The sequence below is a fragment of the Typopeltis vanoorti genome, chromosome 12 (genome assembly GCF_054136105.1).
Source record: "Typopeltis vanoorti isolate ZY-2024b chromosome 12, IOZ_Tvanoo_1.0, whole genome shotgun sequence".
NCBI lineage: Eukaryota > Metazoa > Arthropoda > Arachnida > Uropygi > Thelyphonidae > Typopeltis > Typopeltis vanoorti.
Window position 1 is genome coordinate 5,960,992 of NC_143560.1, and position 16,452 is coordinate 5,977,443.

The 16,452-nt window shown below is 35.5% G+C and overlaps 1 protein-coding gene across 5 annotated transcripts in view; it reads right to left on the reverse strand.

Annotated features, from left to right (window-relative positions):
* LOC150100558 (FHF complex subunit HOOK-interacting protein 1B-like) overlaps window positions 1–16,452 on the reverse strand; it is a 303,141-nt gene that overhangs the window by 236,585 nt on the left and 50,104 nt on the right. For all 5 annotated transcript variants that reach the window (XM_090401613.1, XM_090401614.1, XM_090401612.1 and 2 more), the window contains exon 3: window positions 11,235–11,532. In XM_090401613.1, coding sequence (XP_090257739.1) covers window positions 11,235–11,532 — 298 coding nt within the window. The remainder of the gene's footprint in view (window positions 1–11,234; window positions 11,533–16,452) is intronic.

The following is a 16,452-nucleotide window of genomic DNA, read 5'->3' on the forward strand; positions in this document are numbered from 1 at the left end:
CCTCAAAGCTAGAGATCCATGCTCTTTGAGCATCGTGTCGAATTTAAATAGTTTAGTTGTGGGCGAGTTTCTTTTGAGCAAATTAAGCAATTCAATTTTTCGCATATCTGGAGAATGAGAAATGTTATTTGCAGAGAGCCAATCCATAAGAACTTGCTTCTTATTAGACCAATTTGGAACTTTGTTTAATCGAACAGAGTGATACGAAGCATTATCAATTATAACAACAGCATTTTTAAGAAAGTTTGGAATCAGTTTTTCTTCTGCCCACTTTTCGAAGATTGTAGAATTCATTTGCCTATGGCAATTGACTTTGTATAGTTAGTTTGAATTCGCTAAAAAACCCATTTTTCCACCCGGACACAAAATTATTATGCGCTGCGAAGCATTTCCGATTTGTAGCACTCCACATTCTTCTTTGCCAACATTTTCCATAAGTTAAATTACTATCAATCCAAGTTTCATCTAGATACACAATCGGTCTTTTCTCCTCCCTGACACATCTTTTGCTCTCAAATACTAGACTTTTTAAAACAAAATCGATTTCATGAAGTATTTTCCTTAAAGTTTCTCTTTTTCAAGGAAAATTAATTTTTTCTTTAAGCACAGGAATCAAATACACTTTTATTAATACAGACCAGTATTTTACAAATAAACATTTATTAAAACCTACCAGTTTCGCCAGAAAACTGTCTGGCTTTTTCAAGGTATTACGGAGATATGAAAGTAAATGCAAATTAAAAGGAACATAAAAAACGTTGTAAACCAAACTAGTATCTATGGTTACACGTTTCGCGTGACAAAGATGGCTTATTGTTCTTATTCATTATCGCGCATGCGTGTTTGTTGTAGACTTGTAATGTGATTACTGGCTAGCTGTAGGTCAGATTGATTGAGAGAGAGGATCAAGTTTTTCCACGAACTGTTGAGAATTATACCCTGATTTGTTGAGGTTTCCGCCGGTTATTAGTACTATTGTGGTACTGTGTTGTTAACTTTGAAGAAATTAGATTGAAGGCAGTGTCTAAACATCTGTGTGATGTCTAGAGGAAAGAGGTCTTGGATGATGTTTATTACCTCTTCTACTGGAACATTGGTGAAAAGGGATACAACATCTAGGCTGGCTAGCATGTCAGTTGGTGCAATCGTAATGGCTTGGAGTTTATTTACAAAATGTTGACTATTCTTGATATAGGATTCTGATGATCGTATTTTATTATTTAATAAGTTTGCAAGATGTTTTGCCAAAAAGTAGGTTGGTGATGATCTTCCATCAACTATTGGACGGAGAGGTATATCCTGTTTATGTATTTTAGGTGTTCCATATAGTCTTGGGGTGATAGGATGTGAGGATTTTAGTGTTCTCTTCACTTCTTCTGGCCAATTGTTACAATTTCTGATTAGTTGGTTTGTTTCATTATGATTTTTAATTGTGGGGTCTCTGTCTTATTAAATTAAAATTATTAAAAACTTATTAAATAATAAAATACGATCATCAGAATCCTATATCAAGAATAGTCAACATTTTGTAAATAAACTCCAAGCCATTACGATTGCACCAACTGACATGCTAGCCAGCCTAGATGTTGTATCCCTTTTCACCAATGTTCCAGTAGAAGAGGTAATAAACATCATCCAAGACCTCTTTCCTCTAGACATCACACAGATGTTTAGACACTGCCTTCAATCTAATTTCTTCAAAGTTAACAACACCATATACCAACAATTAGAAGGCCTAGCAATGGGAAGCCCACTATCACCATCTTGTGCAGACCTTTTCATGGAAAAACTTGAAAAAGAAATTCTCTCTGCAATCTCTCCGAAACCATCTACATGGTGGAGATATGTGGATGATATATTCATCATATGGCAAGACAGCTTAGACAACCTTAAATCGTTTGTGGATAAAATCAACTCAAAACATAGCAAGATAAAATTCACTCTGGAAGTAGAAAACAACAACCAACTGCATTTTTTAGATATTTTGATAAAAAAACAACCTAACAGTGTCAAATTATCCATTTACAGAAAGCCCACAGATACTGGAAGATATCTTCACTATACTTCAAACCATCACAAGTCACACAAACTGAGTATTATCCACATGTTGAAACATAGAGCCAAAAAGTTTATATCAAAAGAGGAGGATACACAGAATGAACTCTCACTAATAGCCAACACATTATCACAAAATGGATACCCTCAAAACATCATCAAAAAATATCTATACAATGACAACCCCAGACAAGAAGAATCCCACCGGCAGCAGGTTTCTACTGTAGTGATACCTTTCATCAAGTCAATTTCTTATCAAATAGCAAGAATACTAAGAGCCAACAACATCAGAGTGGTCTTCAAACCAACCACCAACATCAGACAAGTTTTAGGATCTCCAAAAGATAAAGTTCCGTTCTACAAATATCCAGGAGTATATTACATTCCCTGCTCCTGTGGTCTTGCCTACATTGGACAAACTTCACGAAGTTTAGAAATTAGACAAAAAGAACATGTTGGTGATGTAAACCACAACAGAAGCATTTCTTCCGGCTTAGCACATCATTTCTGCACGTCTAACCACACGATAGATTGGCAAAACAGCTCCATGCCATATCTCGATGACGACTACAGGCATCGTGTATTTAAGGAGGCCACAATAGTACTAATAACCGGCGGAAACCTCAACAGAAATCAGGGTATAATTCTCAACAGTTCGTGGAAAAACTTGATCCTCTCTCTCAATCAATCTGAACTACAGCTAGCCAGTAATCACATTACCAGTCTACAACAAACACGCATGCGCGATAATGAATAAGAACAATAAGCCATCTTTGTCACGCGAAATGTGTAACCATAGATACTAGTTTGATTTACAACGTTTTTTATGTTCCTTTTAATTTGCATTTACTTTCATATCTCCGTAATACCTTGAAAAAGCCAGACAGTTTTCTGGCGAAACTGGTAGGTTTTAATAAATGTTTATTTGTAAAATACTGGTCTGTATTAATAAAAGTGTATTTCTATCTATAAAAACGACCAAAAATGTATACCTTGCACAGGAATCAATTTTGGAACAGTTGGCACTGTTTTCTCGACCACGTAAAATTTGCGAATAATTCTTCTTTTAACGTCTACATCAAAATCATTCAAAGCTACGGTTTCAATGGTTTTCTTTACTCTGGCGCTTTGTTTTAGGAGATTTAAATTTTGGCTTACCTTCACCTTTTGATTCCCTACGAATTCTTTTAACAGTTGACCCCGATACGCCCGCAAATGCACTTGCACGTTTTATGACTTGAAAAAGGGAAACAAGGAGACGATTCTTTTTTCACAGAATGTCAGCACATTATTCAATATTCTTTTGCAAGAGCTACTGAAACGTTTAACAACAGAACTTGTTGACTGTACTGGATCCATCATATCATACAAATTAATAATAAAAAATAATGCAAAAAAGCGACAACAAAAATCAAGCTAGTACTAGTACAGCGACAGACAAGAAAGCACGTGATTTCGCATGTTGGCAATCAATTCATACATCCTTCATTTCTTTCTCCCCCTTCAGCATGAATCGACTATTCTTGGCAAAATGCCAAGGAGAGATCTACAAACAGTGGGCGAACTATACTAATATCAGTTCATCTCATTTTTTCAATAAAAGTAAATTTGCTTATGCCAGGAATGAATCAGAGACATTTTATGTATCCTAAATCTCAAATTTTATTAAATATCATCCAGCCAGAGAAGAGTCATTGCAATATAGAATTTTAATATGTTTCTCCTGCAAAATGGCCTAAAGGAAACAAAAATTGGAATTATTCAAAAGTTTGTATGATGTCAAATATAAGTCAAATCCATTCAGTCAGAGTCCCAGAAAAACTTGCATATAGATGGACAAATAAAAACTCTTATTTTATGAATTTTATGAAATGTGCCTAAATAAATTTGAAAACAGATATACTGATAACATTTTTTCATATGGCCAGGATTGAGGAAGAACCTGATTAATTTATCTTCTGAAACAACAGAATGTGTTTATTTCTGAGCATATTAATCTCTATATGTGGTCTTGATTTACACAAAAAGTTTAAAATAAACACAGAAAGATACCTACATGCATCATCATCATTGCCCTGTATGACAGTGCATACACCACATCAAATGAAGAGAAGCAAAGAGCTGAAATATCTAGAGAAATCATAATAAACAAACCTTTATTATGATTTAGTCATAATAAATTTTTCCATAGTTTTCTTGACTAGGATATAGTCAAGAAAACTATGGAGGTTCTATCACTCTACCTCGAATGAAAATACGTGACTGAGAGAACACTCCAGATCCTGAAACACAGCATAAAAGTTGTCAATCCTGTTAGCAAAAGTGTCCACTATATTACAACTGTCAAAGTCAAACAACTGGCATTAAAGAAATCAGGAGTTAATAAGACATTGTGTTTGTGGAATCTCATGTATGCCAGACAAGCTACTTGAAAGAAATTTAAATGGATGATCATTGAAATGTACAAAAAAAAAAAAAAAAAGTGCATAAATCAAGTTTGGCCTGTCAAACAACAAGAAAGAATATAATGCTATGCTACAACTCACATAAAAGCAACAACAGAAAGTTAAAAGATGCATCAGAAATTATTCGTTCCCCACTTCATGCAATAAGAACAAGGCCACCAATAATACTTAATCACACATGGTACTCTTATAAAACAGTAACTCACAGATGAGAAATGAAAGTGTTATATAAGTCAGATCGATGATGCTCACATCTGATACTCTTAATATGAAGACTATTTGTTGTCAGACTGGAAGATGCTTGCAACTTTCTTTAGCTTTTGAATGATATAGAAACTCTTTGCCAGCTGGATTGGCCAAATAAACAGTGTACCTGCTATCTAAACAGCAGTTTATAGATTCAAATCCCACATAAGGCACAGATGTTTGCAAATGTCCACTGTGGACAGCTTATACAGGGTGCCCCATAATTCTCAGTGCAGATTTGATCTTTAACTGCTTCAAAAGATCTTTAAATGCTTCACAGAGTTGCAATAAATATTATATCAAAGTACAACTATTAGAATTTTTGATGCATGAATATTATTGCATTTTTCTTCTTTTTTTTTAAATGGTGTGATTGAAGATGACAAATGTTGAAGAAAAAGTCAATTGCATCCTGTGGCTTGCTGAACTCAAGTCTGTAACAGCAATAAGAAAAAAATTCTCTGCCCATTATAACAAGGAATTTAATTAATAACTGGATGAGAAAATTCAAAGAACCTTGATCAATTCATGACAAGCTCAGATCAGGGAGGCATTCATCAAGGCAGGTGAATGTGGTCAAAATCGAAAGGGCATTTGATAAGAGTCCTAAGAAATCAATGTGACATGATGTTGCCGAGTTAAACGTACTAAAAACCACAGTGCACCAGACAACTCCATAAACATGCTTAAAAATTACGACTGTTCAAATGCTACAAGAAGAGGATTATCATACCAAGTTGGATTTCTGTCAACTGATGAAGAAGACAAATGGAAAATGACACAGATGTTATTGACATGTTGACTTTTTCAGATAACACAACATTCCACATAAGTGGGAAAGTTAACTGTTACAATTGTCACATTTGGGATATAGAGAAGCCTCAGGAAACGTGGGAACATGAAAGAGACTCACCAAAAGTTAATGTGTGGTGCATGGTTAGAAGGTGTTGCATTATCCAGCCATTCTTTTTCTATGAGCCCACTGTAAGGGGTGAATCTTATTTAGCAACGCTTCAGAATTTTTTTTATTTCCGAATTAAGCAGATTAAATCTTATAAATAAAACCAGTTTTCCAGCAGGATGGGGCACCCTATCACTATGTGACACAGGTACGAAAGGTTTTGGATGACACTTTCACAGACAAGTGGATTGGTAGAGGAGGTGCTCTTGCGTGGCCACCTCGGTCAACAGACCCGACTCTGTTAGACTTTTTCTTATGGGGTCACATCAAAACAGTCATGTAGGCTTCAAAACTTGCTTCTCTTGATAACCTTAAGACTAAAATAGCAAACGCAATCAATACAGTCACTACTCAGCAACTACTAAACTTTTTCCGGAACTTCGAAATTTGCCTAGTTACATGCATCGCACAAGATGGAGGTCATGTTGAGCACTAATAAGAAACAAATCATTGTAGATAAAACTTAATTACATTACTCTTTAAGCTATTATACACTATAAATCTATAACTTTTATAATGTTGGGCCTATTAAAGTTTAAAACTGCACTTAGAATTATGGGACACCCAGTATAACCCTTCAGGAACTAAATCATGAAATTAAAAATTAAACGACACTGAAATATATTTTCAGACACAGAAAATAAATCTTAGCAGATGAAATGACAACAACATTATACATAATGTAATGTATAATTGTGTATAATCTATTTATTATTATTATCTGAGACCTCAAGGGAGTCAAGGACTCATTGAGGGAGGCTATAAATCACCCAAACTAGCTGTTACACTTTCCATTAAATTCATTCACACTAGATGCACTCACTACCCCTAAAGGCAAACTATTTCACTCACTCACTCATTGCTCTGTGAGAGAAAAACCTAGCTCTGATCCCTTTCTTAAACAAACAACTTCCTGGATGCTTCCGTGCTCTCTCCCCACCTTCCATATAACAGAAAATTTCATCAGAAGATATCCTATAACATCCATTCAAAAGTTTATACACTTCTATCATATCACCCCTTTATCTCCTGTTCACAGTCTGTAATCCACACTGACATTGTCACATTTGCCCTCATAATCTAAATACCATAATCCAGACAATCTTTGTAACTCTTTGCACAGCTTCTTTATCCCTTTTGAATGTGGGAGACCAAATCTGCATACAATAATCTAGGTGTGGTCATATCAAAGCCTTTTAAAGAGGCAAAATGACTTCCTTATTCTCATATGTCACGGTTTGCTTCAGCATTATCCTCCGAGTTGTATTTGCAACTTTTGCTATGTGACCCTTGAACTTCAAATTCCTATCCACCAATATGCCAAGAACCTTGACTCCGCAGTTTCTTGTAGCATTTCCAGCAACATATAATATGACACTGGAAATCTCATCATGCCAAAATGCATAACTTTATAATTACTAACATTAAACTGAGAGCCATTTTCGTTTACCCAAATTTCCAGCCTATTCAAATCATTTTTAAGTGCTGAATATCAGTAGTAAGATAACAAGTCTCATATAGATGTGGAAGATTTTCTCTCATGGTGACTTGGGTTTTTCATCCCTCAAAACAAATAAACCGGTCCCGTGTACACACGACTATAGTCATAAATACTTGTGGCAAGGAAGGCAACAGGAAAACACTTTGTTCATAATCATCTCCCTAATATGGTAGCATATAGCTACCCTTAACCATATAGCTGAAGGAATAGGATAGAATATCAGTAGAACCCTGATTGCGCTGCCTATCTTTGCATCATTGGCAAACAATTGCTCATCTGATGTTAAACCCTCCCTGATGTTATTAATGTATAGATTGAAGAATTGCAAATGAAAAAGCTTTGCACAAGAGGTACACCAGTTATTATTATTATTGTTATTTTTTTTTTTTAATCTTTGTACTGGTTATGGGCAGTACTACCCTTACATCGCATCCAGCCTTGATATAGGCCTAAGCCTTTACAAGTGTTTTACCCTATGCCTGTTCTAGTTATCATTGTAGTCATTCTCTGGTGGCAATGCCATGCCACGAGTGTGCCCTGTAGGGCCCTCGAGGAAAGAACTTTTATAAACTTCTGCGTAAACCCAAGCTATTTTAAGTCTTTATAACTATCTGCGCTCCATACACCATGTAAAGAGATGGTAAACCTCGGAGTTGCCCCATGCTCCTCCCGTATCTTACTAACTAGATCTTGGTTATTCTTATAATAGTTTACCTTATTATTATGGCTATAGGCTAGTGGGTCCTGTTCCCACCACCTGGGCATCAACTACCCAAACATCATCTCTTTTAATCACTAAGTCTGGCTCATGCAAACCTGCAGAGGTCCTATAATGTGGTTCCACCGTGGTCTTCCAACCTTTGTTCTTAAAGCGGTTGTTCAGAATGGAGACCACGGCGTCATGCCTCTACACGCAGACCCCATGGGTGCGGAAGCAACACTGGGCTATATGAGACAATATCTCACTGTAGTGGCAGCTAGCCCTACAGTTTGAGTCGTCACCACCCCATCGAGCTGTGCAGGCTCGATTGGGTAGGGCATTGATCCTCGTCCTGATAAGGTCAATATACTCGAACCCAGGAAGGAGTCTGGTGCCTCCCTTACTGAATCATGCTGGGGAGGCACCAGAAATGACTCTTTTAAAGGAGCACCACTTTTTGATATGTCTGTCTGTCAACCATCCCCTGATCCAAGTCAAGAGTTTATATTCCAATCCCATATTCTCCAGTTTATGCAACAACCTTTCATGTTGTATCCTATGAAATGCCTCAGAAAAATCCAAAATTATCATAGTGTATTCATTCCCATTATCCAACTCGGCCGTAACATTGTTATAAAATATGAGCAAATTGCTAAAATATAACTTCCTTTAGTAAACCCGTGCTGCTCCTTGCAGAGTATAGCTTGTTTATCTACCCATTTCTGTATGCGAGTTCTTACCAAATTCTCTAAAATCTTCACCACCAACACCAGAGATACTTATAGGTCAGTAGTCAGACACATCAGTTTTTGCACCACCCTTGTACAATGGAACTATCATATATTCCTTCCATTCCTGAGGTATCATTCCTGAGCTGAGACTCAAGTTATACAAGCATGTGAAAGGTCTAGCCAATTCAGATGAACATTCCTTTAGCAAATCGGCTGATATTCAATCTGTCCCTATTGACAAATTCTTATTCAGGTTATGCTCATCTGATGTTAACAGTTCTTCACCCTTATTTTCATGAACCTCTAACTCTTCATCCAATGTAGCACTGTACACCATCTTACATACACCTGGTTGATATATGGTAGCAAAGTGAGCACTCATTAATTGAACAATTAATTAATCAATAAATTGAACAAGGCCGGTTGCCAGCCTGGTTGCCAGAGTGGTTAGCGTATCCGCTCTCTAGCCAAAAGGCTGCAGGCTCGAATCCCACCATGGGCATGGATGTTTGTTTCTGAAAATACTAGTGGTGATAGTCGGCAGAAGATGGCGTTGGTGTAGATGATGAAGTTAGTTGCAGCTGGTGGAGAGGTGGAGATGGAGAGTTGTAGAGTAGGTACCCTCCCTCGATGAGTCTTTGGACTCCCTGGAGGTGTTAGGTAATAATAATAATAATAACAATCTCATTAGCTTCTGACACTAGAGTACCAACTGCATTCAATACGGTTATGCTTTCACATTCTTTTTCTTGCAGCATAATAATAAAATTCTTATGGATTGCCTTTAGCTTGCATGGTCAATTTCTTTTCATACTCTGATTTAGCTTTCGGCACAATACTCGTTAAACAATACTCATTACTTGTCTGGCTCAGGCCAGATAAGTAACGAGTATTGTGCAGGAAAAAAAAAAAACATTGTTACCATCGTTTTCTTACGTTTCGACCCTAACTGGACTTAAGTCATCTGATACCATTAGTAGTGCCCCTGTTGTAGAACTTTTTTCCTCTTCCCCCCCCCCCTCCAGACATACTTTAAACATCCGAATCCAAAGCATATTTTTCTATCCTTTCGCTACATACATAACCATGCATGAAGACATTCATATCTTTATCACATTTGCATACTGCAGCTGAACTCTCACACACATTTTTCTCATTCCTCCCTTGGTGATTCAGTTTCCCTGCCCTCTCTGCATTAGGTCTCATACAAAGAAGTAATTTTTCCAGGCCAACCCTCTTATACAAGTCTTTTTTGCCATCAAACTCACTCCACACACATCTAAAAAAACTCACATCTTTCTTCTGCACAGCCTACGTGTGAAATCATTTGTTATCATCATGCTCCTTAACTCGATACTATCATATCCGGATAAGCAAACCGACAATTTTTACTCTCTCTAACATTTCTTTCTCGTTTCTTCCAATAGACCTTACATATCTTCTCTCATACTATATTTGTTGCTACTCAAATTATTAGCACTACCATCTCTTTTACTTTTCTTTTTTGTTTTTCAATTATGTTTGTGATATCTTTAATTTTAGACCCCCAGGAAACTAGAAGTGGTGACTCCCTCGGCAAGTGCAAATTTTAAGATTGAATCACCATACCATATCACCTTTTTTTTCTTAGATTTTAACTGACTTAACTTGTTGTTAATAATATGATTACCAAGTTCAGTGCTTTCCTGTAATCTAATAATCACAGATATAGGCAAGTATATATCTGTCACACTGTGTACCTACCCTCAATGTGAATATATTTGTTTAGTAACCAGTTTGGTAGTCATCCTTGGTTAGATATTTCATGTTTATTCTTGTAAATCTTATTTTGTATCACCCTATACTGTAAATTTTGTCAGGTATTTGAACAGATCCATATTGTAATTTTGTCTCATACCTGTAATAAATTTGTTACATTTGTGCTATGTATTAATGTGTAATTATTATAACAATATTTAATTACATACTGTATTTTATCTTATCTTGTGACGGATTCTATCTATTGCATATATACTATAACGTTAATAAACTCAATGTTATAAAAAAAAAAGGTAAATTTTTGTCAATTTAATCCTGACCAAAGAGTCTGCAAACATCATTTTATAGTTTGTTTTCTTCCACAAGAAACTGATCTCAGTCTTATGTGCTATGAAGAAGACGTATATAGCTTGTGTTATTATGTGAAACATTTTAATAACCTTGTTAAAAAAAATTTTGATAGAGTTTTGACACCATACATCTGACTTATAGATAAAAAAAGATTGTAATAGTTCTTATGATTTTTCCCGACTGAATACTTTTACTTGTAAAGGCCCACAAAGACATGCTGTTCTTGTTACAAAAACAATGCTAAATGGAACAATCTAAAAATATTCTTATCATCCATTACCAAAGTCAAAATTGAAAAAATACATGGACTACATGAACAAATGTTCAAATATTGAAATAAAGTAACTGTATTTCTAACAATGACTAAATATTGATTTATAAATATTTTTAGCATGCTTTATTTTATTAATATCTGTAAATAATGTATAAATAAACTATTCATCAATAAAAAATTGCAATAAGTTACCTCAAAAAGCTTGAGAAGCTCCAGTTTCATCACCTTAACAAACTCTCCACTCTGCATTGACCAAGCAAAAAGTTTATCTAGAACATCTTCCATAAACATGTAATTCATTATAGGTCCCATATCATCTTCCTTAATAAAATCAGAATTTTCATTTTTTTCCAAGTATACTGGAAGACTCTGCCTATGGACAAGCTGTAAACTAGTAACCTCTTGAAGAAGAAGAGTTACCATCTGGTCGAGATGATTGACAACACTTGTTACATCATCAGAAGAAGGCAATGTAGGTAACAATGACTCCCTACAGACATTATTAAATAAACAGAATTATTTATATAATAGCATGATCAATGAATTATTTATAAGAAAATATAAAATTCTCCATTGTGGGTGAGAATGTGATAAACTTTCACTAACAGTTTTAGTAATTTTCAAACCAGGTATGGTATACAGATAATGCTCACTATAGCAAACTCTGCTATTTAAAAAAAAAAAAACTACAGAAAAAGGTCCCACATGGACAGTGATAAAATTCACTACAGCAAACTGCTCATGGTCACATCTGGTCCTAAACAAATCAAGGAATTACAATTGTTTTCATCCTCTACAAATATAGAGCAAGAGTTAAGAGCCTAATTACAATCTCAAATAATCTCAAATCCCAAACAAAAAAAATTACTTGGAGAAAGTTTTGTTCACTGAGAGGCTGGAAACAAAACCAGCAAAACTAGAGATATTGGGGGGGGGGGGGGGGGGTAACCCTGTATGTGTCTGAGACAAATGAGCATGAGTGCAGGAATGATTGTGAAGAGCTGGGTGTAGTTTCTCAGGTTTCAAATCTGAATGGGCAGGTAATGACATTATGTAAGGGTAACTGTGGCCCAAGGGGATGTTGAAATGCATGTGCACGAATGCTGAAAGTATCTGAAATAAAGGAAAGGAGTTTTCAGTATTGGTCAGTTCAACTTGGCCTAAAATGATTAGCAGTTACAGGGACAGAATGTAATGGATATTGTATTTTCAGAGAAAAGAGAAGAAATAGGACAGGAGGAATATTATTAATGATGGCTGAAGAACTTCAACCAACAAAAACAGAAGTTAAGGTTCATTTGAGGCATTATCATGGGAGACTTCAACTATGGTGATACAGACTGGAAGGAGGAAAGGGCACATGGCAAAATGGAAATGAAATTTATACAGTTACTACAGGATAATTACCTGTAACAGCATGTGATGGAAGGGACCAAGGATTTGAAGGTGTTGGATCTTGTAACACGTCAAAAGATCTATCTATAACTGCAGTAGCAACTCTACTTCCAACCAGAGAGAGAGAGTGACCATGCAGTCTTGTCCTGGGAGGTTGCTCAACATGTGGAAAGTTCAGCCAAGAAAGGGTTTATGCAGAACTACAGAACTGGCAATTATGACTAGGCTTATCATACATCCCGGCCAGTTTATCGTTTTGTCACGGTTATTTGGTAAAAATTTAAAAGAGCAGAACATACATGCAGTACAAAAAGTGCAGCCTCGGAAAATGGTGATTAGGAAACACGAATACCCCACTTTGACTCTGGCCTGTACGCTGCATTGCAAGTCATTGTTGAGTATGTGCAATCTTAGTTGATTTTAGATTGCGAGTCTGTGTTTCTTTTCGGCATGTTGTTTGTGATTTTTTTTACTTCATTAAATTAATTTTAATCACAAAATGCCAAAAAGAAACTGTGTGTTTAAGGATGAATTAAAAAAGGATTATCCGTTTTTGAAAAACGTTTGAGGTCATATGGACAAAGTGAAATGTGAACAGTGCTCTTCAGAATTTTTTGTGGCTCATAGTGGGTGTTCAGACATAAAAAATCACTTGACATGAGCGAAACATAAGGCTAGTCTAGCAGCGGCAGGAACTTCCTCAAAGATATTGTCATATTTTAAAGGTGCTGATCCAAGTGACAAAGAATTTTTAATAGCTGGTAAAGAAGCAACTTTTGCATTTCATGTTGCTATTCACAATCTCAGCTTTAAGTCTGCCGATTGTTCATCTAAATTGATATCAAAGCTTTTTGAAACAAAGTTTAGACTGGGTAGAACAAAATGTGAAGCTGTCATTGTTAATGTGATTGAGCCACTGCTGTTTCAGCAACTTTGTGAAGATTTAAACAAAACAAATTCTGCGACGATATCAAATGATTCTTCAAACAGGAAAGAAATAAAGACTGTGCCATGTGTTGTGCAGTATTTTGCACCGGATTGTGGAGTAAAAGTTAAACTTTTAGACTTTCAATCAGTTCCCGGTGAAACTGCAGAAATACTGACAAACCATTTAATGTCAGTTATGAAAACTCATAATATAACAAATATATTATCAGATTTTGTGGAGATAACTGAAATACCAATTTCGGGGGTATTGCAGTTATCTGCACAAACGGAAAGGAGAAAACAATATTTGCAGTCAATTGAAGAAGGAACTAAGAAGAAATATCGTAGGCATTGGTTGTGATGCTCACATCGTTCACAACTGTCTTCAAACTGCAGTTGATGTTCTACCTACTGAAATAGAAGCTTTAGTAGTCAAAATTTATAAATATTTCCACATTTATATGGTTCGAGTCACTCAACTAAAAGCGTTCTGTGAATTTCTAGATGTAGAGTATAAAAAGGTTCTTCAACATGGTAACACTCGTTTTCTTTTGCTACTTCCAACTATTGACAGAATACTTGAAATCATATTTTATTTCACAAGAACACTGTTTGGTGATGATAAAACAGTTCTTTCATAATGATTGTGGTGAAATGTATTTGTGGGTTGTGCACAGGCAACTCAAATTGTTTAACAAATCTATCTTGATTATGGAAAGTACAAAAGCGAGTGCAACAGATATGGTCATTGAACTTAGAAAATTAAAAACAAATCTTGAGGAAAGCTGTGATAATAAATTTATACCTCAAGAAACAAAAAAGCTTTTTAGAATACTGGAAAATAATGGAAGTATTAATATTAATACAATACTATAAGAGTTTACAAAATTTTAAGACTGATGTCTTTCTTACATTGAGCTTTGGGAAAATAGTTTTGGTGGAGCAGAATCTTTTACTAGGATAAACAACAATGAATTAACTTGGTTGGAAATTGCAGCTTCAGGTGAAAAAATTAATGAAACTCTTGCAAATAATGCAATAAACATGGATGAACTGTTTGATGAAGTGGACATTGCAAAAGCTTTTTGGTTGGCAAACTATGACATTTTGAAAAATACAAGTCACGAAGAAAAATGGATACAACTATTCAGTCATTTCAAAGAAAAGAACATTTCATTGCCCAATCTTGTCCAAATTATAGAATACATTTTCAGCCTGCCAGGCACATCTTCACCTGTTGAAAGGTTATTCTCAATAATGAATAACATATGGTATGAAGAAAGAGGTAAAATGGCTGAATCAACAGTAAAAGCTGCATTGCGCTGCAAACTTAATAGTGAACTAAATTGTAGTGAATTTTTCAACGCAATTAAAAATAATAAAGAATTTTTAAAGAAAGTTCACGCTAGTGATAAATATTAATAACTTTTTAATAATAAGTTATGTTCAGTTAAGAGTAATTAAAAATTATTACTACGAAATGCTGTTTTTTGTTAACCACTCCGTTATTTAACCTTTTGAATCATAAGCACTTAGCGTGGAAGGCGTTACTTTCTGTTTTGAGCAAATTCTCAAAAATGTCCCGGTTTGATAAAAAAAATTTATGGTAAGTCTAATTATGAAACTTAGAAGGCAACTTGGAGCAGTGCCATGGCATAAGAAGCTACATGGAATAAATGTCATGAGTGCATGAGAAGTGGTCAAGCATTGTTGAGAGAGGAAGTATCATACTGCATACCTAGGGCCAGAAGGATAAACCAAGTAGGGATTAAACGGATGACTAAGAATTTAAAGCAGGAGGTACAAAAAAGCATTGTGGAAAGAATATAAACAAGGTGATCAGCATGTCAATGAGAAGTATAAAGCACAAGCAAGAAGGGTAACTAGTATGGTAAGGAACTAAATCAGATTTCAAGAGAAAATTAGCTAAGTAGACCAAAGTAAATCCAAAAGAGTTTTTTCACTATGTAGCAAGTAAAAGAAAGAATGATTTTTCTTTCTCTTTCCATAAAGATAATTTAACTCAGTGCTGATGGTAGGAAAGCTACAGAAGCAGAAAGAATAGTTCAGTTACTAAGTGAAATGTGATAGATAAACTGGAGGTACTCAGTATCTTGAAAAATATCAATGTGAATGCAGCAGTGGGCCTGGACAGTATGTCAGCTCGTGTGCTATGAGATTTTGCAAGTGAACTAGCAGTGCCTCTGACAAAGTTGTTTAATCTAAGTCTCAGCTCTGGCAAGGTTAAAAGGGAGTTTCATTACATTAAAGCTCCAAGACCGAAGTAACAAATTACAGACACCAATTAGTATCTCAGGAGTGGTGGTGGTTAAAGTATTGGAAAAGTTGGTTAAAAGTAAAATTCAGAAATGAGTGGATAGAAATATGATACTCTATAGGGAGCAGAATGGCTTTGTAAAAGGTAGGTTCAGTAATTTATTTACATTTTATAAGGTGATAGTAGAATTGCATAAAGGAAATAGCTATACCATGATGCTGCTGATCTTTGCAAAGGCATTTGATAGAATCCCACATGAAAAACTATTACATAAGTTGGTTATTACATGATGTTGGTGTATAAGATCAGCTTATTGGATAAGATAATCCAGTTTTCCATGGATAGGAACATGATACTAATAGGGGGACAGCATGGCTTTGTAAAAAGTAAGTCCTACCTCAGTAATTTATTCACATTTTATAATAAGCTGACAGCAGAAGTGGATCATGGAAATGGCTACACCATAATACTACTGGACTTTGCAACCTGATTTATTTATTTGATAGAATACTGCAATAATAGAAACTTACATAAGTTGGAGCAAATGGGAATGGATATGAGGCTGGTGGCATGGATATAAGGGGGATGGCTGATAGAGGGTGGTATATAGTGGAGTGGAATCAAGGGGTGACTAGAAGAGTGCATCAGGGCTTTGTACTAGGTCCACTACTCTTTAATTTGTACATTAATGATACAGTAAAAGATTTGAAGGAGGATATTCAGTTGTTTGCCAATGATGCAAAATTAGAGAGGGCAATAGCTGAAAAAGGTGATGTAGATATCTTACAGGATGTGTGGAAAGGCTTATTT